The sequence below is a fragment of the Siphateles boraxobius genome, unplaced genomic scaffold (assembly GCF_051911475.1).
Source record: "Siphateles boraxobius isolate OS27281-9 unplaced genomic scaffold, OSU_SipBor_1 6, whole genome shotgun sequence".
Classification (NCBI taxonomy): domain Eukaryota; kingdom Metazoa; phylum Chordata; class Actinopteri; order Cypriniformes; family Leuciscidae; genus Siphateles; species Siphateles boraxobius.
In genome coordinates, this window is record NW_027509186.1 from 26,281,555 (window position 1) to 26,306,817 (window position 25,263).

The window sequence follows — 25,263 nt, forward strand, 5'->3', positions numbered from 1 at the left end:
ATAACTTTTCTCGAGGATTCAATTCAAGCCAAATGTGGCTTTTGAGAAACACTGCAGATAGCATCACAGAAAGACGATTAAATAGAGTGAACGGAAAGTGAACCCAGTTTCAGAGGCAAAAGAATATGTATTTGAGCTTAGAAAAGAAAAAAGGTCCCAGCAACAGCTTTTTCTGAGAAAGAAAAAGGGTTTCTGCAGGGAAAGCATATCAAATCCACATCAAATGACAGCAAACAAAGGTTGAAAAAATATTAAACACAAATAAAACAATAACAGCCTCCTGTATGTGCACACACCGTCTGTGTTGTTTTAATATTTGAATCACTAAGGGAATTATGCAAATCAGGCATTAACTGTGTCAGGTACACAGAGCAAACCCTATATACCAGCTAATATAGTAAATGGTTGAGATGCGCGGCGGGAGTTATGTGAAAAAAAGCAGCTGAATTACCACATGCCAAAGTGGTGCAACTGTGAATTCACCTCTGGCCCCAGTACCCACTGGTTGGCAACACACCAACGTTTTCGAACCAATTACAACTACAGGGGAAACTGTGGCCAATTGTAACACACTAAATGTATTCAATCCCAAACAAGCTAGCGCTCAGCATGTGCTTAGTAGAGTTCTCTCTGCTAGAGAAAAGGAGTGTGATTGTTTCACTTTGTGAGAAAAATTATAAATACATTTATATTTATTTTAAAATTATAATGATACTTTCAATATGATATAAAAAGTGCTGTTACGCTGCTGTGAAAGAGCTATAAGAGCTTCTCCTATAATGCCTGATGAGTTTGGAGAACAACTGACACTCATTTCTCCGTACAGAATCTCTCCAGATCCTTAGATTCCCAGATCCATGTTGGTGCTTCTTCTCTTCAGTTCAGCCCACTCATCAGGTCAGGAAACTGGGACGGTCATGGCAGAAGCTTCATTTTGTGCTCCGTAACACATTTTTGTGTTAATTTTGATGTTTGTTTTGGATCGTTGTCCTGATGGAAGATCCAACCACGGCCCATTATAAGATTGCTAGAAAAAGGCGCCAGGTATTTTTTTTTTTATCTGTTGATATTTTATAGAATCGATGATGCCATGTATCGGAACAAGAAGTCCAGGACCTCCAGCAGAAAAATATCCCCACAACATAGTAGGGGTTGTTTGATTTTTTTTTTTTTTTGATAGGCTTCTGACCCCCAAACTCAACTAATTCTCCATCTGTGATCCTTGAATAGTCTTTGGCCACTAAGTATTTCCTCCTCACCGTGCATTAAGACAATATAGACACACGTCCTCTTCCTGGCAGATTCTTAACATCTTTAGTTGATTGGAAGTTCTTAATTATTGACCTGATGGTCAAAATGGGGATTTTCAATTCTTTAGCTATTTTCTTACAGCCACTTTCTATTTTGTGATGCTCAACAATCTTTGATGCACATCAGAACTCTATTCTTTGGTTTTACTCATTGTGATGGATGATTAAGGGAATTTGGCCTTTGTGTTTCCTGTGAAACAAGAAGTCATAGCTAGACAATTTCATGTTCCTACTTCCTAGTCACCCTGGTGTGCCAAAAAAAGGTACATTTTAATGGGATTATACTTAAGAGATATTTTCCTCATAAAAAATTCTAGGGGTGCCAATAACTGTGGCCAACGTTCTTTTTTTGGAGAAAAAAAATATTTATTTCATAATGTGATTTCACCCCCACTTTCAATTCTTTTACTTCAATGAACCACAACTGTATATACAGGTCGTGACTAATCGAGACAGCACAGACACGCACACACACACACACACACACACACACACACACACACACACACACACACACACACACACGCGCGCACGCACGCACGCACGCACGCACGCACGCACGCACGCACGCACACACACACACACACACACACACACACACAAAGTATAATATATATAAACAGAGGGCTAAAGTCAGTCTACAAAATGGCTTTTTATTTTTTATAAATTAAAGGAGTTTTTAATGTAATAATCCTACTAACATTAAAAGTGGACTTCAACATTATAAAATAATTCATGACCCATTTAAACACATTATTTCTCACAGCTAAAAGAATTATTGCTATATAAAGGTCAGAAATTATTTAGCATTATTAATAGGTTTTAAATGAGTAATATTATTCTGAGGAGTTCTCTAGTATATGCAAGGTAAAGTGAGTTCATTTTATATCATATTAAATTTAATATTACGTCTTTACCAAGTCTACCAATGGCCATTGACCAGTCTATCAATGGAAGAGTAATTACTCAATCAAAAGAAAGATTTGTGGTAGTGTGTGAGTTATGAAAGCAATGTAAAAATGTTACAAACAAACATGAGTTTTTTGTGTTCTCAATCAAAGCACTGAAGCTCTGGCTCCCTCTGCACATGATATAATGCCAGAGACATCAAGAGCAACTACAAAAAGCCACAGAACTGTTTGTTCAGTTTAGACAGCTTTTCCACTGCAAGCGAACCAGCTCTAATATACTGTCTATCCTTACAAAAATGTTAGATCTAGCCCATATCACAAGGGTAAAATTCAATCTGTGTGTTTGTGTGTGTGCTGTAACTCCAGCAATGACAGAAAGCTCAGAGCAGTAATGAAAACGCTGGTGGAATGGTCCACAGGTGCTGAGTTCTGCAGCATGTTTTCAACTGTGCTGCGTTTACTGAGATAAAACAGACTTTGCAATCAGCCGATGATGAATGGGCCGTGATAGAGCTGAAATTGCTCTTCGGTGGCTCTTTAATGCGGCCAAAGTCTTTGTATATCTTTAAAGAGGAATAAACACATGGTGCAAACTTCTCCCCAGTTCTCCTAGCTGCTACATCAAGCACATTAACAATAAAAGATCTGAGACTAATCTGAAACTAATCGTTCCACCTGTATTCCACTTGTTCCTTTAGTGAGACACACCGACATAATCATCTCTATTTCACTCACTGCACGGCAGTTTGTTTTCAAAAACCTGCTGAAAACACCAGCATATGCTGTATAGGATGCTCGTGTGCTGATGTTCCCACCAGACTTTTAAACAAACTATAACTAAGGAATTGGAAAAAATCCAAGTCCAGGCACTCAGTAGGATGCAAAAGTTAAAAAGCCTTTATTATTTAAGGGCTAAAACATTAAAACACCAACGTGTATCGGCCCACTGGCCTTCATCAGGGTGTTGGTAACAAACAGACAGAATCATGTCATACTTATAGTTGCACTGATTTCAGGTGTGCCACTCTGGCACTTGCAACACGATTTATTGGCCACTAGAGGCAATAGTTCAGGTAATGTCTAATGCCAGAGGTTAAACCATACAAACACAAGACCAAATGAGAGATCTCCAAGTGAAAAATAGGAGTGACACCACTACAAACATCTAGTGTTCTCCACACAATATGCACCAATAGCCAATAAATATAAATAAGCTAGTTACACATAATGATTCTTAATTCATAGTCAAGATGCATATTGGTGCATATACTGTGACCAATCCCACTAGCGAAGTTTTGCTGGTGGATAGCATATTATGCTCGTCTTTTCAGCAGTTCTTAGCGTATCATTCATACGCTAAGGTATAAATTGTGACTTAGGAAGATTTCTCCATCTATCCTAAACATGGCCACTTTACACCACCTATTTGTTGGTTTTTCAAGTGCTTTATTCTCTTCTCATTCTCAGTTGCTTTATTTCTCTCTCTTTTCTAGTCAGGGATGACCCAGCAGCCAGATATGCGACACCCAGCCTAAGGCTGCGGAGAGCCTCTTTTTTCTCATCACTAGACAGTGTATGAGAAGATGAGAAAATTGCCCCCAGATAACAGCCTAGCGGATTACATCTTCAATTGGGGGTTGCTGCTCCAGGACATGGTATCACACACATACTTGTTAGTTTCCACTCATCTCAGAGGAGAAGCGTCTTTATTTAGATCAGTGCTGAACCCTGAGGTGATTAGAGAATAGACAGAAATTTTCTTGAAGCTAAAGAGAGACTGTATGTCATTCCCAGAAGGTGTGTGTAAATCTCTTGGCTAAATCATTAGGGTGTGTCCTCTACTGAGGAACGTGAACCCGAGTGGAAAACAGGACTTACCAGGATGGTAGTTATGGTGAGAGTGATGTTGAATAGCGTGTCTGTCACGTTAGGTGATGGAAGCTTCCTCTCCATAGACAGTCCCTGCTCTGAATGCCACTGACCGATCTGTAGGAGAAACACACTGAGAGTTATACTAAGCCTTCAAGCCAACTGTGTGAAGTAGAAGATCCAATAACATAAAGAGAGCAACCATTTAGCCTTAAAGGGATAGTCAACCCAAAGTGAGAGTTCTGTCATAATTGACTCACTGTCAAGTTGTTTCAGAAAGAGAAGTTAGACTGCCAAGCTCCCAAAATAACCAAAAAGCCCCATGAAAGTATCACAAATTAAGTCCATATGACCCATGCATTATATTTCATGTCTTCTGAAAGCATAGATTCACACTTTGTGTGAGGCACAGACCAACTTTTAATTAATTATTCACTGAAACTTGTCCCCTACATCAATAACTCTCACATTTCTATTGCGTTTGCACACATTCAAATATGCACTTCAAAGCGTGTCATGCTAGTTTTGACAATGATGTCGAACAGCACTGGTTCTTGCATATCACATTACTGCAACAGTTGGAATATGCAGATGTGATCCTGTCAAATAAATCCTGTCAATCCTGTCTTTCCTATTAATATGTTAAATATCGCTTGTCCCTTGCAAAATTGCTTTTATATGGCTACAAAAGACTTGGAATAATAGTTAAGAAATAAAAGCAGGGTCAGAATTTAATTTTATCATTAATGGTGCGTTCACACCGGACGCGAATAGAGCGTCTAGCGCGAGTGATTTCAATGTTAAGTAAATGCAAAGGCGCGAATGAGGCGTAGAGTGCGGCGCGGTAGACGCGAATCCGCCTCTTTCGTGCGTCAAGTTCAGGCGAATGGCGCGAATAGCGCGAATTGAGCGTCTGGCACGTTTGCGCATGAATGATTTATTTAGTGCTTTTTGTGCATTCACGCGTTTGACGCAAATTCGCGTCTGCCGCCCGAGTTGAAAAATCTGAACTTCTGCGTCAAATTCGCGCCACGTTAACCAAACAGGAGCCAGCTTGCTGCTGTCACGTGGTGAAGTAAATATTTTACCACATAAAAACTTGATTTAAATATAGGAGACATTCATTTTGTATGCTATTTATTCCATATCTACTCTCCAGAGAAAATACAGAGCGGTGACTCTCTCGATAAATGACCCATCAACCACAGACATCTTGTAAAAAGATGGCCGCCAACGGGGTTCGAAACTTTTGCCTCTGACGGATATGGTAAAAAAATTACTTGTTTGTGTTTCTCAGGCTACGTTTACACATAGCCGGGTATTTAGAGAAACGAATATTTCCACACCCTCCGTTTTCAATAATAACATTGTGCACGCAACCCGCATAAATACGCAGCGAGCGCCATCATAACTATGCCAAACCTATGGGTGGCAGTGTAGGGAGAAGGATAAAGCCATGCAAGCCAATCAGAATCCTCAGAATCGACCAGAGAACCTTAAACCCCGTTTCTCCCTGTTGACACGGCAACACTAACTGGCGTTTTCAGAAATCTCCACTTTGGCCGGAGTTTCTAGAAATAATCGTTTTCTGTGATAAAAACAGGGTTTTCTTAAATGAGAGGCCAAACCGCAGGGAAATATCTGCGTTTTCCCTTCGTGTAAACAGGTCCTCAGAAGAAATACAGTCATACAGGTAAGAAACCAAAGACACAATGGAGGAAAAATTACTATTTTAATTCCTGCAAGAACTATTCCTTTAAGGCACAATGTCAGGTAGAGGAGAATGCAGAAGAGAGCTTTCGAAACACACACACACACACACACACACACACACACACACACACACACACACACACACACACACACACACACACACACACACACACACACACACACACACACACACACACACACACACACACACACACACACACACACACAGAACAGAACACTTTAAAGGAAGTGGTGAAGGGACATGCGCTCAATCAGAGATGCAACAGAATGCATTCATTAACTCAATTACACCCCAATTCTCTGAAGCGAGCCAATGTCCTCATTATCATTCCTGTTTTGGCTGGCACCCCTCAGCTAGACCGCCTATATGGGGGCCCCACTACCTTTAATGGGAGGCTGAGTCTCCACCCAGCACACATGGCAGTCCTAAATCACCCATCATTTTTATTTTTTATTATAATTACAAAACTGCATGGTTCATTGGGTCTCCTGCTTAAAGTGTTCTGCAGAGGTGCCGCTCTATTTATCTTCCCTTCGCTACCTGATCCTCAGCGTTTATGTAGACCCAAACGACACAGGGGAGGATGCTGCAGTACTGCACTGGATCTAAAATTACCTGCTCTCTGAGATACCAAGGTGTCAAGGGCCACAAACAGGGGAGAAAGTTTTAAGTGAATGTATAGAAGCAAAAAACAACAGCCAGAGAACCAGGAAATTTTCCCAGATCCTGCATGCATGGGTCACCTTGTATGAAATATTCCTAAAAACAAGGGCAAAATACATCTGCTCTAGCTTGACTTTTATGTTGCAAAGGAGAGAAGCTGCTCAAGATCCTCATGAAATCGCAAAATGCTGAGGATAATCCTTTTGTAAAAAGCTCAACATTCATTCAACAGTAAACATGTTTCTCAAAGCACATTGTGAAAAAAATCTTAATCATTACTTTTGTCTTGTTTTCCAATTATCCTGAATACAAGATATATTTACTTGAGAAGCAAAACAGATGGAAGATATAAAACTTTTATGCTTTCAGAGAGAATATATATGGCTATATGATATATTCAAGTTTTTGTTGCCTCATTGGCAATTTGGCAATGGAATAACAAAAAGAAACTTAATTCAAAATATATTCTCTCTCTTATTTTTTTTAACCATTAAATGCATACTTCTGGTCTTTAGTGACCCGGGACGTCATTCACTACTCTCCTCCTCATTCATTTTTTAAAGTTAAACATAAACCTTCTTAGTATTCCTCAATCAATTAATTATAAACAATGTAACAATTCCATTATTTTTTTTTTGTAAAAATGTTATAGATCTGGTGAAGAAGCTGTCAGCGATCAAAACATTGATTTTGAAGATGTTGAAATTGATAGGTTTGAGAATATGTTTGAGATGGCGAATATGAGCCAGATGCTGAATGTAATGGATGAGCTCTGACAAGGACAATGATGATGGTATAAAACATCTGCTCAAACTGAACCCTTCTAAGCTCCAAAAGGTACAGTAACAAAATATGCTTTATTTTATTCTTCTGTAATCGTTACTCTAATATCAGGAGAGTTTTATATTATCACGGCAGGTAGAGATCCATCCATGTTAGATATAGATCTCTATAGGTCTCTAAAGACCCGAATATGTAATGATTCTGTAACATTACCAAAATTATGTACAAAATAAAATTATACCAAAAATTCTGTAACATTAAAAGGTGACATAGTATGCCCCTTTTCACAAGATGTAATATAAATCAGTGGTGTCCCCATAATGTGTCTGTGAAATGTTTGCTTCAAATACCCCCCAGATCATTTGTTATGGCTTGTCAAATTTTCCCTTTTTTTGGGTGGGAGCAAAAATGCTCCGTTTTTGTGTGCGTCCCTTTAAATGCAAATGAGCTGCTGCGCCCCGCCCAGTTCAAATGACAGCCGATCCTTTACACAAGCTTTGTTCGGATACAAACAATAACAAAACACGCAAATAATCTCACTCATCCAAAATCTCAGAACTAAGCAGTAACGGAGTGCAGCCTTACGGAGAGCTTCAGGAAGAGGTTGCAACTTTTAGACGCACCTGGACGTTTCTGAATGGTTAGTGGATACATTTATGTTTGTTGTGGAGTTAACGTTACATTGATTCATCTGTTTCTGGGGAATTTCCGTTGAAAATAAAATTAATCCACTGCTCTCTTGTCTCATCTGAGGCTGGGAGTCTAAATAGTGTTCTGTGCTCGTCTGTGCAGCCAACGACAGAACAGTTTACATGCTTTGCTCAAACTTCTGTCGTTGTATAGAACTGGTTACACTGTTGTCGCTTGCGAAAACCAAATTGCAGCGCCGTGGGTGGAAACGTGCAGATTAAGGGGCAGTAATATTATAATAAGATCCCCTTCTAACGTCACAAGGGGAGCAAAATTTGATCGGCTTATTTTTTTGACATGCCTGCAGAGAAAGGCTTACCAAAACAAAGTTTCCTGATTTGTTTATTTTTTACGTTTTCTGGGTTGGTAGATGCACCGGGGACCCAATTATAGCACTTAAAACACGGAAAAAGTCAGATTTTCAGGATATGTCAACTTTAAAATGAAACAAATAAATATAATAATTAGTAAAAACAATTAAAATATAAATAAAAAAAATAGCAATTTGCCAATGAGATAATAAAATAAAATGAATACATTAAGTCTTAATGTCTTAATTATAATAATAATTATAAACAGTTTTGAATCTGAAGTAAATTAATCTTGTGTATAGATTTAGGAATATAAAGTTTTGCAGTAAACATAGTAAGAGACGAAGAAAGGAGAAAGTAGGAATGCAAGAACACCTGGAATCAAAGATTTCCTCTGAGAATATGATCAAAAGATCCTGCTTTCTATTTCGTTCCTTCCTCGCCTCTGTGGTAGAGATACTACCTTACTCTCACAAATGAAATCCAGCGGCAGCCAAACAGCCTTGATGGCTCTGTGGAATGAGAAACACATGGCTGAGATGAGGAGCAGAGCTGAAAAGAAACCACAGCTCCAAACAATTTCAACTGAGAGAGGGTGCGATTTCAACAACAATTAGGATTTATTAGGAGAGACATTAAGAAAAGCGAGGAGGAGGATGTGTAGGCAGTGAGTGCAGTCAGGGACAGTGAGGGACTGTGCAGTAAAGCTGTGGGCAGAAGAGAGTCTGGATATCGTCCAATAGGGAGGAACTGCTCTGAGAGTAGCCATCTACTCAACACAAACAGCTCTGACAAACACGAAGAAAAAAAACATGCCCAGAGTGCCAAACTAGAAGTAGAGAATGATGTCAGACAATATTACAAGAAATATTATAGAATATTACGGGTGGTAGATACGAACAAAGAAAATACAAATAAATGAATATATATATATATATATATATATATATATAAAAATTATTATTATCAATATAGTTGTTCTTGGTGTAAACGGGCCTTTAAAGTAGTAAACTTTATGAGCAATAGTACTTGTGAAAAATACAAAAAAATGCAAGCTTTTCCCAAGAGAATCTAATGAAAACGGCCTAAAGTTTAGTGGCACCATTTGAGCGTGATTCCCTCTGATTTAAAGGTGAATTGATTTCACGGTTTTATACCCTTAAAGGTCTTTAGTCTGCTTTATGCCTTTTGGTATAAATAATCACAACAAAAGCCCAGCAAGTGACTCATTTTCTACACTGGGCCCCTAAGAGGCTATAAGGGAGCAGTTGTGGTAATTAAGTGTGTAAAATGAGAGCAACAAGCCAAGGTAAATGGGAGTAACTGGCTGAGCAGGACCCATATCCTGTTAATTTAAACGAGTCGTGATTAATCAAGAGCTTTGAGTGCTTGTCATTAATTACCGCTGACAGGTGCACAATATCAAAGTCAAATTTGAGCTCCACTGCTTGTACAAACAGTACTTACAGCATCTTGTATGCCTGATCAAAGCCCGTAATGTACTCAGGGACAGACTTCTCAAGTTCAACATCAGTCAGTCTGCAGAGGTGTTGTAGGTTTTTTCCACTGTAATGCTAAAAAGAAAGTTGTGTGGAAGGTTGCAAAGGATAAAAGTAAAGAAGATGTACAAATGTACAAACCTGCATGCGTTTTAGCTTTCTGATAATGTCAGGTTAGTGATTGTCAGCAATAATCATAGAGCTCTATACCTGGCTTCTACATATGCAATTATCCCCTCAGCTGTGCCGACGCACTCCTTCACGCTTTATCTGTCTCTCATCTCATCTCTCTCTCTCTTTTTTACTTTTCCCATTCTGCTTCGCTATAAATCTGCCCAATAATGGAAACCAGTGGGGTGGCTGAAACAGGCAGGCAGAGTCTAGTACTGTATATTCTGTGAATGGAGGCATGAAGAAGTCGACACAGATCAATACAGTAGTGTGGGAAAGATGGAGGAGAGGAAGAAGGGGCAATGGATAAACCTTAGAAAGCACTGCAGCTCCAAAGATAACATGAATGCCTATTGTGAGCTGCCAAAACCATTCAGTCAGTTCTCGAATGGAGAAAAAGGACAGAAAGGCAACTGTATCTGTGTGCGACTTGTCAACCCGCTATCAAACTATCAGTGTATGAGTCCAGGGTCTCAGGAGTGTGTTTGAACGTGAAGTGGGAGTATACAGTAGTTGAATGACACTATCTTTGTGTGGAGCTCTGCCAAGCTGCCACACTACAAAGTGTCATCGCACCAATCTGTGAGTGTTCTCCACAAACCGGGTGACCCTGTGACCCGCAACTCAAAAAACAGGTCCACATCGTCTCGTTTGATGGCTCCCCATTGCCGTTTACTCAGAGGCCAGAATTCCCTCCTCTCATGTGGAACGAGGAGAATGTCACACCTGCAGTCATTAGCGGGAAACATACGCCGACAGATAAAGAGTTAAAAGCTGCTTGGAAAGGTCAGGCGGGTATACTCCCTTTTAAAATCTGACCTTTTACTACAATCAAAATTTCAATTTGCAGCACATAACCGCCAAAAGAAAAACATTTCTTGTTATTCCCAAATAGCTGAGGCCATTTCAACATTCATTATTTGACATTATCCGCTTGCTGCAGGGCCATTGCCATAATGAGGAGACACTGGGGATCAGAGCCCGTCAAGCTCCAACCAAACCACAGCTCACATCAAAGCTTTCTACAGACCCCCCCACACACACATACTTAACAATGCTCAGCCGAAGCTCATACTGTCCGGATGCTAACACTGAAAGGAGAGGAGGGAAGATATGCTGAGACCAAATCCTGCATACTGCCTATAGTCCCCTTTTTATCATTCCTCATTCATCCTCTATCTCTGCTTTAGCTCTTTCCTCCTCCAACTCTATGAAGGTCCTGACTGGCTGTGCATGGGTAATGGCGAATGGAGAAATCAATTTCAAAGCACTATCAGCATGAATGTTATATGAACAATATTGGCAAGGTATCAATACACACAACAAAAGCAGTGACAAGTAAAGAAAAGAAAAAAGTATTAATAATAACAAAAAGGTTTACAAATATAATAATAACAACAATATATATAAATTTAAATATTTGTTTGTTATATAAAACCGACTACAATTAAAGAAATAAACAGTAAAAAAAGATAATTAAATTATCATTTTATTTTAATAAAAAAATAAAATAAGGTGTCAATAATGGTAATGAATAATAATAATTTACAAAATAAAATATATAAATCAATTCATTAAATAATTAAATAAATAATTAATATTTTTTTAAATAAATAATTAATAAATGTATATATATATATATATATATATAATCATAAAAAAAAAAAAGAAATGTACCCAGCACATGTGATACTTAGCTGCTCTAGAGAAGGATCCAGAAAATAAAAAAACAGACTAGACTTATGTCTCAATATATCTTTGAAGGGCATAGGGGAAAACAGGATTTTCCTTGCTCTTTTCACTGCACAATATAGAGATACTCTGACATTCATAAAGCAAAGCTCCCTCTTCACACCACGTTGCCCATTTATGGAAACGTAAGCCCACCCCAGAGGTGGGGTGATGTAATAATTACCAGCGCTTTCTGTCATTTTTAATCCCGTCTGAATTGGCCATGTCAGTAATTTTCCCAATTTTTTTTACAGACTATGCATTTTACAATCTATTTTACCTTAAGATTGCTTTGAAAAATAACTACAAAACAGTCCTTGAAAAAACCTTTGAATTTTCGCTCATGTCTAGCCTTTAACTTGTACATCAGGTTCTCCAAGTGGCTCAAGCTGACGTTAGTCAATGAGAAGACAGCCCAGAAGATAAAAAAGATTTGCTTTACAACTTTTCAGAGCTACAACAGATTAATGCGTTTTTGTCACTCAGAGTACTCCTTATACTGTAAAGACGCTGCATGTAGGTGTCATGGCCTTGATTAAAATACAGTTCATTTAAGAGTTATTGAACTAGAATTTCATAGAGTTCTTTAATGCATATTAGATTTTTACCCATGAAAAGAGAGGGTGAAAGACTATGTGATGCCTTTGGGATAATTTATATGTAATGTTAAATTGGATTTATATCGGTTTTGGATGATTTGTATGGGGTAGTAAAAACAGAAAAGTACATTTACAGTCATTTTAAGACTAAAGCTGAGAAAAGAGATGAAGTTAAAAGAAGGAAGTTAGTAAGGAAGAAAGAAAAAGTGAAAATTAAAATATGTCCTGGAAACCAATCCTGCATCTATACAAACCCACAAATGTGTCATGGTATCAAATTCACAAACATCAGCACTTAATAATGGATGGCATTTTACATACAAAACGATTAGCCAATCATAACATGCTGAATTTTTCAAGACATATTAAAAATGCAGAAGCAAAAACAACCTGTTTAAATCTAACATTGTGTCATAACCAGATGTGATGTGATAAGATTCCAGTGACAAGCAAATTGTCTATCCACACCAGACATGACAGGGCTACAAGATGTGACAAAATCATAGACAAATCACAGCCAATCAGAAGAGTGTGTGGGCAGACTCCCTCTCTTACGCACAATGGAATAAGATAAGTATAAGATAAGAATAGAATAAAATCCCCTGTCGTTTGTTGCCTTTGCAGCTGGTTAGGACAAAAAAAAGTAGAAAATGGTCTACAGGCTGACCACGGGCTCCACACCCTCCTACCTACCTTCTCTTACAAGTTTATGTGCCCTCAAGGACCCCCCCGAAAGGCATAAAATCACTCTCAAGAACATTTTCGTTCATTGTTCCTTGCTGGTGGAATGTCCTCCCAACCCTCTCTGGACAGTCCCTGACAATTTTCAAGAAACAGCTCAAATCCTCTCTTCATGAGCACTTAACTGCATGAGCCTGCTAAATTAAAAAAATATATTTTACTATTCCTTCACCAATGCTCTCACTATTCCTTAATCCCTCCCTATTCTACCTTTTACTATCCTGAAGGATGGTATTCTGGAACTTTGTATTAATAGCATTTATCATAATTATTTACTCCTTAGATGAATCGCTTGTTTGCATTCCTCAAAAGTTGCTTAGGATCAAAGTGACTACTAAATGAATGAATGTAAATCAATGGAAAATGTCCCAACATTTTTAACGTTATAAGAGAACTGTACTTAATTGGACAAAGTAGCTTCTCGTACTACTTTTGATTTATCCCTCCAATTTATACAGCCAAGACTAAGTCCACACAGAGAAGCAAAGGCACATAAAGGACTCCCCTGTGGTCTACAATCAAACAGTCCTTATCTGTCCTCTGAAAGACCACGTTCACACAACCCCCTTCACTTTAATTACCCAAAACACTCACTGAATACACTCACTGAATACACACATATTGGCTTTAATCTCCATTGCTAAAAGCAGACAAGTCTTGTGTGCCTCTCCGGCTTCTTTTCAAGTCAGCGTACAGTAGTTACTGGCTCTCATGACCTCTGGACTTTTTCAGACTCTCATCCCTTTTTATCTATTTTTCTCTCACGCTTCATTTTCTCAGGAGCAGAACACAGCATCTGTTAAAAATTGAGCTGGTGTTGAGCAATTAGCCATAAAAACAAGGTCAGAGGATGATTCGTAGGCCAGATGATGGACCAGGTAAAAGCTCAAAGGGAAAAAACACACTCTTAAGGCCCTTATATACTCTTATATACGCAAGGTGAAGTTCATTTATGTTCTTTGCTTAGGGGTAAAAAGAAGTTTGAAATACCCTTTCAGCGATATACTGTTAGTGAACATCCCGACACCGCCCACACTGCTGGGTGTAGCGTTTAGAGGAATATGTAAATATGTGCACAACAATAGAGAGGCAACAGTAGCTAAGAAAGCATCAGAGCATAACGATGTGCATTTATTTGCACAAGCTCTGCAATTCAGCACTACAGTCAGGTCACATCACGTTAATTTATATACCACTTTGTACAACAGATTGCTTTAAAGCAAGCAACTTTACAGGATAAACTTCTTGGACATGCAATATATCAATATATCTGCTTTAAAAAAAATCAGTTTTATTCTAGCTTCATGCATTGTTTTTTATCAACACTTGAATGTGGGCAGGCTTCATAAAAAAACACATTTTGAGCAAAACATTTTTTTCTCAAAGGCTACATCCAGATCGATGATTAAAACAGAGATGGAGTAGATTGAGTCCATCAGCAACCCCAAAGCTTGCACAGTTCTATAGCTATGATATGACATTTGATATTGCTTGTTTTTGCATCTTCTTTGAATGTGTTTTGATCAGGAGATTCGGTACTTTTTCAGAAGATGTGTCATAGCGCCCCTACCGTATAACAGTGAAAACACTGAAAGCCGGAATAACTCTTTCCCCGTCAATGGCGGGGAAAGAGTTAAATATGAAAAACTGTGTCAATGTAGGTTTTAATTAGAAGTACAACTTCAATTTCTACTATAAACACACAGCGTGTTCATGTTTTTACTTGAGTCTGACCTCAACGGACTGAACAGAAGATATTAACTGGAAAAGTCTCAGATCACACCTACCTATTACATAATCACCATGGACCAATTGTATTTTTCTGGAAATGTCACTTTAGCAAGAAGTTTTGAACTCCAGAAACCAATTTCAGACAAACTTTTTAATTTTGTTTGAAATTAAGTCACACTAGTTCGTTCTTCAATTTCGCTTGAAGTATACACTCACCTAAAGGATTATTAGGAACACCATACTAATACTGTGTTTCACCCCCCTTCGCCTTCATAACTGCCTTAATTCTACGTGGCATTTATTCAACAAGGTGCTGAAAGCATTCTTTAGAAATGTTGGCCCATATTGCTCCTGTGAAAGTCAGGAAGAAGAGTGGCAGACAAAAAGCACCTTGGAGAAACTCAACAGCAGTGCAAAATATGAAAAGACAATGCAGAAAAGCAGAGCGCTTGTGGCGGAAGACAAAACTTGTAGTCCATTATAACATCTACAAAGACAGCATCCATGCTTTCAATAAGGAACTAAGCAAAGCTAGACAGACTTTCTTCTCGAATATTATAAACAGCAATATAAACAACACACGCACTCTTTTTGCTACTGTAGAGAGACTGACAAACCCCCCAAGCCAGATTCCCAGTGAAATGCTCTCAGTGAGAAAGTGCAGTGAGTTTGCTTCCTTCTTCTCTGAGAAAATCAATAATATCAGAAAGGTGATCAGCTCATCCTTGAGTTGCGCTGGGGTCAGGCAGATCAGACAACAGCACGAGAAAGTAGCCACTATGTCTGATTTCGAAGAAATTGATGGCAAAATTTTGGAAGAAACCGTACAGCACCTAAAAACATCAACCTGCGCCCTTGACGCACTTCCCACATCTTTTTTCAAAAATGTGTTACACAGCTTAGAAGCAGATCTCCTAGAAGTGGTAAATGCCTCACTTCTCTCTGGGAGTTTTCCGACCTCCCTGAAAACTGCTGTTGTCAAGCCCCTCCTGAAAAAAAGCAATCTGGATAAGACCATATTAAACAACTATAGACCGATCTCAAATCTTCCTTTCATAGGCAAGATCATTGAAAAAGTTGTCTTCAATCAGCTGAACAAATTCTTAAGCTCGAATGGATACTTTGACCATTTTCAATCTGGTTTCCGACCGCACCACAGTACAGAGACCGCGCTCATAAAGATAATAAATGATATTCGCTTAAATACTGATACAGGCAAATTATCAGTGCTGGTACTACTCGACCTCAGTGCTGCATTTGACACTGTCGATCACAAAATACTTCTTGACAGGCTGGAAAACTGGGTCGGGCTTTCTGGGATAGTCCTAAAATGGTTCAGGTCATACTTAGGAGGCAGAGGTTATTATGTGAGTATAGGAGACCATAAGTCTGAGTGGACATCCATGACATACGGAGTCCCTCAAGGCTCAATTCTTGCGCCACTCCTATTCAACCTGTACATGCTCCCAATGAGCCAAATAATGAGAAAGAACCAAATCGCTTACCATAGCTATGCAGTTGACACAAAGCTCTACTTATCCCTATCGCCTAACGATTACAGCCCCATTGACTCCCTTTGCCAATGCATTGATGAAGTAAACAATTGGATGTGCCAAAACTTTCTTCAGTTAAAAAAAGACAAAACTGAAGTCATTGCGTTTGGAAACAAAGATGAAGTTCTCAAGGTGAACGCATACCTTCAGTCTAGGGGTCAAACAACTAAAAATCAAGTCAGGAATCTGGGTGTGTCTCTGGAGTCAGACCTTAGTTTCAGTAGTCATGTCAAAGCAATAACTAAATCAGCATACTATCACCTGAAAAATATTGCAAGAATTAGATGCTTTGTTTCCAGTCAAGACTTAGAAAAACTTGTGCATGCTTTCATCACCAGTAGGGTGGATTATTGTAATGGACTTCTCACTGGCCTTCCCAAAAAGACCATAAGACAGTTGCAGCTCATACAGAACGCTGCTGCTAGGATTCTGAGCAGAACCAGAAAATATGAACACATCACACCAGTCCTCAGGTCTTTACACTGGCTGCCAGTTACATTTAGGATTGATTTTAAAGTATTATTACTGGTATGTAAATCATTCATTGCCTAGGACCTCAATACATTTCAGATATGCTCACTGAATACAAACCCAACAGATCACTCAGATCATTAGGATCACATCGGCTAGAAATACCAAGGGTTCACTCTAAGCATGGCGAGTCCGCTTTTAGCTACTATGCCAGCCGCAGCTGGAACCAGCTTCCAGAAGAGATCAGATGTGCTCCTACAGTAGTCACATTCAAATCCAGACTCAAAACACATCTGTTTAGCTGTGCATTTACTGAATGAGCACTGTGCAACTGTTCGTCCGACTGTTTGTACTGTATTTTATTTTATGTTTTAATTATTCTGATTTCATTTGATTATTTCTGTATTTTATCTTTTATTCTAAACTGTTTTAATTATTCTGATTTCTTTTGATTATTTTAATTTCTTCTATGTAAAGCACTTTGAATTACCATTGTGTATGAAATGTGCTATATAAATAAACTTGCCTTGCCTTGCCTTGCCTTGCCATATTGATTGGATAGCATCTTGCAGTTGATGGAGATTTGTGGGATGCACATCCAGGGCACAACGCTCCCGTTCCACCACATCCCAAAGATGCTCTACTGGGTTGAGATCTAGTGACTGTGGGGGCCATTTTAGTACAGTGAACTCATTTTCATGTTCAAGAAACCAATTTGAAATGATTCAAGCTTTGTGACATGGTGCATTATCCTTCTGGAAGTAGCATCAGAGGATGGGTACATGGTGGCCATAAAGGGATGAACATGGTCAGAAACAATGCTCAGGTAGGCCGTGGCATTTAAACGATGCCCAATTGGCACTAAGGGGCCTAAAGTGTGCCAAGGAAACATCCCCCACACCATTACACCACCACCACCAGCCTGCACAGTGGTAACAAGGCATGATGGATCCATGTTCTCATTCTGTTTACGCCAAATTCTGACTCTACCATCTGAATGTCTCAACAGAAATCGAGACTCATCAGACCAGGCAACATTTTTCCAGTCTTCAACTGTCCAATTTTGGTGAGCTCTCTTTTTCCTATTTGTAGTGGAGATGAGTGGTATCAGCTTGAATCAGTCGGCCCATTCTCCTCTGACCTCTAGCATCAACAAGGCATTTTCGCCCACAGGACTGGATGTTTTTCCTTTTTCCCATTCTGACATTCAGTTTGGAGTTCAGGAGATTGTCTTGACCAGGACCACACCCCCAAATGCATTGAAGCAACTGCCGTGTGATTGGTTGATTAGATAAGTGCATTAATGAGAAATTGAACAGGTGTTCCTAATAATCCTTTAGGTGAGTGTATATCGGGGCCTTTAAGAGACCTGACATCACACATGTTTTTACTCACAAATACTTCTCATTCGTTTACCTCCTACAGTACTAGAGTTTTGATCATTCAGCCTTCGCAAGCCTACTCCTTCATATTTCATCACATCCATGTTATTGCTCTCCCCAGGCTCACACACTGACACAAATTGTGTACATTACAAAGGAATGTTATGGCTGCTGTGACAGTTTTATTGCCGCTCGGATGAAGACATAAACGGGTAATTCATGATTTCTATCTGAGATAATGCTAAAGTCCTCAAAATGCTCCTCATCTTCCATTTCTCCAGATTCTGTCAGAAAAATGTTTTTATATTGGCACCAAACTGTATAGTATGTGAGAAATGGGTACTTTGGACATAAAAATATCACCCTGAGAAGCTATTTAAATGCTTAAAAATGTGAGGAACTTGTGCCTTATGGTCTAAATCGACGGGCCTTAAGCTGATTTACAAGGCTCTTGCCAAACCAGCTGGTGTGGCATGATATCTTTCAAGACAAGGAGCGAATTCATAGTTTAACTCCCAGCTGGAAGTGTGTCTGGAAGTGTTGACTCCTCTCCAATGTTCTACGTGGGGTGCAAACTTGACAGAGCTTAGCGACTACTGTTGTCTTCAGCCACTCTGATAAAGACACACATAAGACACAGACGGGCCTAATAAATGAGGTCTCGTGCTGGGAGAATAAATAAAAAAAATCAGTTAAAAGGAAGAGCAAGCTAACAGAGCCAGGCGAACATAATCGAAGTCAAATAGCTGTGTATGTATTAAAACAACCTGCTGTGAGTGTGTATCAGCGTTGGGGAGAAACTAAACTAAGATGAGCAATGCTACCAGTTACATTCATCAAGAGCATGACAGTGCTTGGTTTCTTAAAAATGTAATCTGTAGCAAGCTAACCTTTCCAGCAAAAAGCAGTAAAGCACTGCAAAGTGCTATGTTAATGTTTTTCACTGTATGGCGAATACAGTTTTACAATAATCAGACACAATCAGTTCATGCAGATGGCCTGTGAATATAAGTCTTGTCCATTATCTTTATTAAGTGCAATATTTCATTAAATATGCGACAAAATTGCCAAAATGTTCTCTACACACAGCTTTATAGCCAAACAAATTGAAGTAATAATCAAAGTGAATCAGTTCTTTCAGACAAATTTAATTTGTTGATTTAAATCAGTGTTTCTCAACTGCTGGGTAGCAGGACCGTTTTGAGTGGGTCACGGAGTGTGTAGTCCAAGGAACAACAACAACCATAACAAAAAACATTTCGGTTACACTTTACTTTAAGGTGTCATTTTTACAGTGTAATTATACATTGAAGTACTGAGTAATAATAATTATCTACATGTACTTACTCTAGGGTTAGGGCAGGATTAGGTTTTGGTTGAGGGTTAGTTGCATGTAATTATGCATAATTTACTCTTATTACTACGGTAAGTACATGTAACATATGTAACAAGGACACTGTAAAATAAAGTGTTACCAACATTTCTAACTGTTTTTCTGATGCAAGCCTTTTATTTTGAAAGACGTGCGTGAAAGTTGTTGACTCTAGTTGTTGACGTCTGTCAGACGCAGTTAAGGTAAAACGCGCTTGAGAAAAACGTGTTGCCTGATTCAGTATCTTCTGTCAGATGAGATGTTGTCAGTCTATTTATTAGTGTCATCATTCTAACATTATTCTGTCTTGAAAACATACAAATTAAAAGCCTTGAAGCTTTTAATTAAAATGAACTTTCCAACAATAAACTGAATTTATAGTTCTGACTTAAAAACATTCATTTTATTGTATGGGTTTAATTGGACATTTAATTTTATTTAAGTGGTTCAAGGCTTCTAATTCAGCAACATAAATTATATAAAAATACATAATAAAAAGTATACTACACAAAAAATACACAATAAAAAGTGATCAATCGTTCAGATGTGCCAACATCAAATAATATTACCTAATTAAGTCAAAAAAAAAAAAAAGCAAAGCTACATTTTCAAATTAGCTTCCCTAAAACTGATGTGTACAATGTGAAGGGAGTGTGAGATAAGTCCAGTGCCTGATGCTGTCTAATCAGAAGATGAGCTCTGCCGCTGAGATGAGAATCAAAGTGGGACAAATGCGAGGTGGGAGACGCGGCCTGCACACGGCAGGAGAAAAATCCAACAGTTGAAGCCTCTCCTTCAGGGAAGAGGAGCTTATCCTCCCTGCTGGCCGTCCTCCGCTGCAGGTGGTATAATCTCAGGCCTTGATTAACTACTTCTATTACCAAACTTAATTACTAAATCGTGAAGAGTGGCCTGCGCTGGTGTGAGCAGACCAACCACCCGCAGCAAGAGAGACAAACAAATAAACAGCAGCGCGGCTCTGACAGCCAGCTTCTGACTGCTATTAGGCTCCACAGAGCTTAAGCTAATTAATAGCCTGCGATGCTATCGATGGGGGAAATAAAGACAATTGACAATCACCTCTTGCAAACCCAGGGAGAAAGATGCAAGGCTGAGACCTGCTGGGCAAATGGGCTAGAAGTGAGTTTGTGTTTTTGCTTAAAATTATGTGGGTGGTTTTAAAAAAGCTGCATCAACAGTGCAAACATGCTTTCGCTGCATCGCTGCTCTAAGGGCACACAGGCTGGCGGGGTACTCAAACAAACCAGACGCATTTCTCATGGATCCTGAAGGGCATTTCAGCTCGGCTTGCGCCCCGGGACACAGCAGCTACACTATCTAGTGTACGGAGCACGGCAAAGTCAATGAGATCACGCCACATCATCTCTGAAGCGCACAATAGACAAATACTCTGTCTACCGTGTCCCTGGCCAGAGCCCATTTTAGACTGAAAAGTTGTCCCATCATAATTCTGTCCATTCCATTCTGTACAACATCTTCATCCCAGAACTGGCTGAATTAAATCGTCCATTTAGTGAAAACATCCCATGCCATTGGAGGACACCATCTGCCTACGATTGCAAAGCACTGATTCCTTATTAGCTTGGTTGATATTGCTCATTACCCAGTCTCATGAAAAGATAAACGTACGGTGTCCTGATTTAAAGCGCATTCTCTTGAAAATATTTACTAGTCTTTTCATCACTCGTTTGTGTGGTGAGGAAACGTGGGGGTGAGAATGCCAGTCGGATGCTGCTAAGCTGTGCGCTGTGTGGTGTGGACATGTCTAATGGGGTCTTTTTATGGAGATGACTGGTGGAGCTTATGGCAGAGCAGTGGGAGAGAACATGCCAAATCAGACAGGAGAAGCCGCATAGGGAACGTGCTGCTGAAACTGAGGAATACAGCGAGACTGAGGTGACCTTCTTAATGGCGCACATCTTTGGCTTTCAATGATATGCTGAGTGGGCTAACTACTTTAGACAGCACTAAGACAAATGTTCAAGTCGCTGCTCCCACAAGCTACTAATAAACCATATGCATCAAATGGGGAGTGGGGACAGGTGGAAGATAGGCCTTCCATTTCATTCAATAGCTCACATAGGGATGTCTCGATTACTGTTAAGAAAACATGTCTAGTTGTTGAGGGGGAGTTTATTTGTTTGTGTGTGTAAAAATGAGAGGAATTTGTTATATTGTTTTGCTCAGCAGTTGTTGCGGTTGGTATTAGTGGCAGAAAACAAGAAGCAATGTTCTCTCCAGAACATGCTTCAATCTATTCCTTTTCCAAATGGCCAGAAACTTCACTATCCATTCTAATAAAACCTAAAAGAAAAATGCAAATAGATGAATTCCCACTTTTGTACATCTACAGAAATACAGCTGCAATTTTGATGAAATAAAATAAAACATAAATAAATAAAATAAAAATAAATAGATTAGAACCCATATCCTCTCACACTCAAAGCAAAATTAGTACCAGAACAACAAGTCATGCTTGGTTTCATTCACTGTCCTCCAAAATTCTTATCAAATTAAGTTCATTTGAGCGCTTAAATTAGCTATCAAGTATGATCACTCCCTCAAATCGCTGTGTAACGAGTTCATTAGAACTTGTTTTGCAGTCATTGTGCTATTGAAAGATGCAGATGGAATTATTTGGACATTTTTAATATCCAATGTTAGTGTTTAAATTTCACTTTTGACAAAAGCAAAACTGAAATAAACTTCTGACTATCACATTCATTAAATATCACATATAGAATATGTATGAGTAAAAAAGTAAAAAACAAAATATTATTTTTGCTCAACTAAATACTCATGAGCTTAATCTTTGCCATTTTTGTGACATCACAACCTCCCTTTACTACTTTTTAAGATAAGAAACAACCATGCACTAAATAGTGAAACTCCTTAAATAATTGTCCAAGCTCTGAAGCGAAATGTTTAAAAAAAGCTAACAGGCAAAAACAGCATTATGAAAGCTAAAATAAATCTCTTATGACAGATTTCAGTAACTTTGTGTATTTAAGGCCGCATGAACGCTCTGATTTCGACAGCAGTGGTTTTACATTTGAAATTCTGACAGTCACTACACCGCCATTTCATTATTGACTATTTGTTGCAAAGTCCTGTCCATTTGAGAGTTTTCCTGATCATTATACAGGGAAGCCAAGCTTCCAGGTGGGACAAAAATACATTGATTGAAAGCCCACTGTTCAATAATGTTTACAACCTTTTGTCAAATGATTATTGATCTTTGCTCCATTACAATCAAGTGTTTAGATATAATCCATAGATTTCCTCGGATGCAAGGTTTCAAAAAGGCTCTATGGGCCATGCATCCACTGATATCTATAAACATATTCATGCAAAAACACTGAAAAAAAAAACTCTACTTGAACTCCAAGACACCAAGACAAAGACAGAACCAGAGCATGATAGATAGAACAATAGATAAAACAATTGAACAACAGATAGATAGAACAAAAAAGCATGCAAGATAGAAAGGATAGACGGAATAAAAAGTATAGACATAAAGAGAAAAATAAAGAAGCATATACAGAAAGCAAGAACGAATAAAGAATACAAAGAAAGATATACAGAAAGAGAACAAAATACAGAATAAAAGAATGAGGGATAGACAGAAAGATAAAATAATAGATGGATGGATGGATGGATGAACAGATAGATAGATAAAGATAGATAGATATATAGATTGATAGAACGACAAATATAGATAGACAGATAGATAGATAGATAGATAGATAGATAGATAGATAGATAGAACAACAGATCGAACAATTGAACAAATATTACATAGAACGAGTTAATGATGGCTGATGGCTGGATGTACATATACTAAACATGCCTGCAATTTTAGGGGCTCTCTCAGTTAAATTAATTTTTCGATGTTATTGCCCAAAGCACTGAATAATTAGTTTAGAGTATTTTTTAAAACCCAGAAGCATATCACCTTCCACCCGTGTGCCTAAAACTTCCTCAAAAACGTCTCGTAGAGTGTTGGCAGTGTGTAAAATCATCAGCGAAGTATGGAAATGTTACATAAGATCTCATTAACCAGTCTACCTTAAGCACTGGCACACAGATAGGATCAGCATGCTTGGTTTAATGACACCTGCATGAAAAGCACTGCAGCCATCTTGTCATCCAGGCTGGGTTTGATACGCATCTTTTGAGCGGAAACTGATGTGAAATTGCAGTGCTGGTTGAGTGCGGCATAGTTCACATATGCGAGTTGCTTGCCAGAGAAATTCAATTTAGATGTGCCAATAGTGTTTGGTGATCTGCCTCATATGTCCACCTCCCTCTCCTCCCTCCATACCTCCATCCAGAAGGAAAACGTATGTACACATGTGGGCCAATCTGTCCAATGCCCACTGGTTAGGATCGGCTCTGCCAAATGCTCCAGGATATGACAGATAAATCTAGACTTAAGACGTCTCTCAGTTCTGTACTACTTTCTGCCCCACTCTCCTTTTAGCCACAATGTCCCATCATTTTTCTGTTTAACCTGCGATTCTGTGAAGATTCATTGATTCTCAGTAGAGAGGGTGTTTATGTAGCCTCCGAAACTGATATGAGCCCCAAGCATCTGTCAATATATGATGTGGGAAAAGGGAAAGCATGTGCATTTGTGGATGTCTGCACATGTCTTTGTTTAAATCCTGGCAGCTTCACTCAAGACTTGTTGCCAAGGCATCCGTATACCTCTACTAGCTGCTAATCTGACACAGAGCATTCTGCTTTAAATATCTCAGCATATTCAAGGCAAAAATCACACACAAAAACAAACACAATACTGTCTCATGGACATTAGCATTCTCATTAAATTATGTACATTGCTGTGGTGTTTCCAGAGCTTTAATTTTTATTTAATTTATCTTAGGTGTTCCCACGGTTACCACAGTACAGTTAAAAAACCGCTTCATTGACACCAAACCAGAAATGTTACTTTTAATTCCTATTTTACTGTATTTAATTGAAATGAATTGAATTGAATTGAATACTTTATTATCCCCTTAGGGAAATTTTGTTGCTTGCGTTTCACATACTCACCTACAGCACCGGCCATTCACATCACATAATACAACAAAAAACAACAACAAAAAAACAATAGAAGACAAGTAATAATAAGTTTCACAGAATCATCACTGAGACCCGCTCAGTACACAGCTGCATTACATTTGTTCAACAATTTAACTGCCAATTTAACTGATAATTTAGAATTATCTTTATGATTGAAATGGAAGCTAAGCGATTTCCTAGGCAGATATTGACTTGGGACTATATTGGGGTGAAGCACAGGCAAAGCACTGCAACCTGGGAGCAAAGATATCACGCAACACCTGAAATCCCCCAACTTCCGTCAACATACCGTCGTGAATATTAGCTGGCTATTTTTTCTACAGTAGACATAGTGAATGGCGATGAACATGGCAGATTTTGTTAGAGATGAAGAGGGTGACTTCTCAGACAGTCAAGATCTAGAACCGTACCTCTATGAACGTCTCGGTTACGTATGTAACCCTAGTTCCCTGAATAGGGAACGAGATGCTGCGTCAAACGCTGTGGGAACGCCCTTGCGTGTGTGCGTCCTGAAGCACGTATGAAATCAGTCCAATGGAGAGACGGAATGTCATAGGCGGGTGACGTCATCGACCAGGAAACTATAAAGCACCCCGAAATCACAACCGCGACAGCTTCTGATAGGCCTGAAG

The 25,263-nt window shown here is 38.9% G+C and overlaps 1 protein-coding gene across 3 annotated transcripts in view; it reads right to left on the bottom strand.

Annotated features, from left to right (window-relative positions):
- The window catches only part of grik4 (glutamate receptor, ionotropic, kainate 4), a 454,446-nt gene that overhangs the window by 37,747 nt on the left and 391,436 nt on the right, over positions 1–25,263 (bottom strand). For all 3 annotated transcript variants that reach the window (XM_077208503.1, XM_077208502.1, XM_077208504.1), the window contains one exon: positions 4,100–4,207. In XM_077208503.1, coding sequence (XP_077064618.1) covers positions 4,100–4,207 — 108 coding nt within the window. The remainder of the gene's footprint in view (positions 1–4,099; positions 4,208–25,263) is intronic.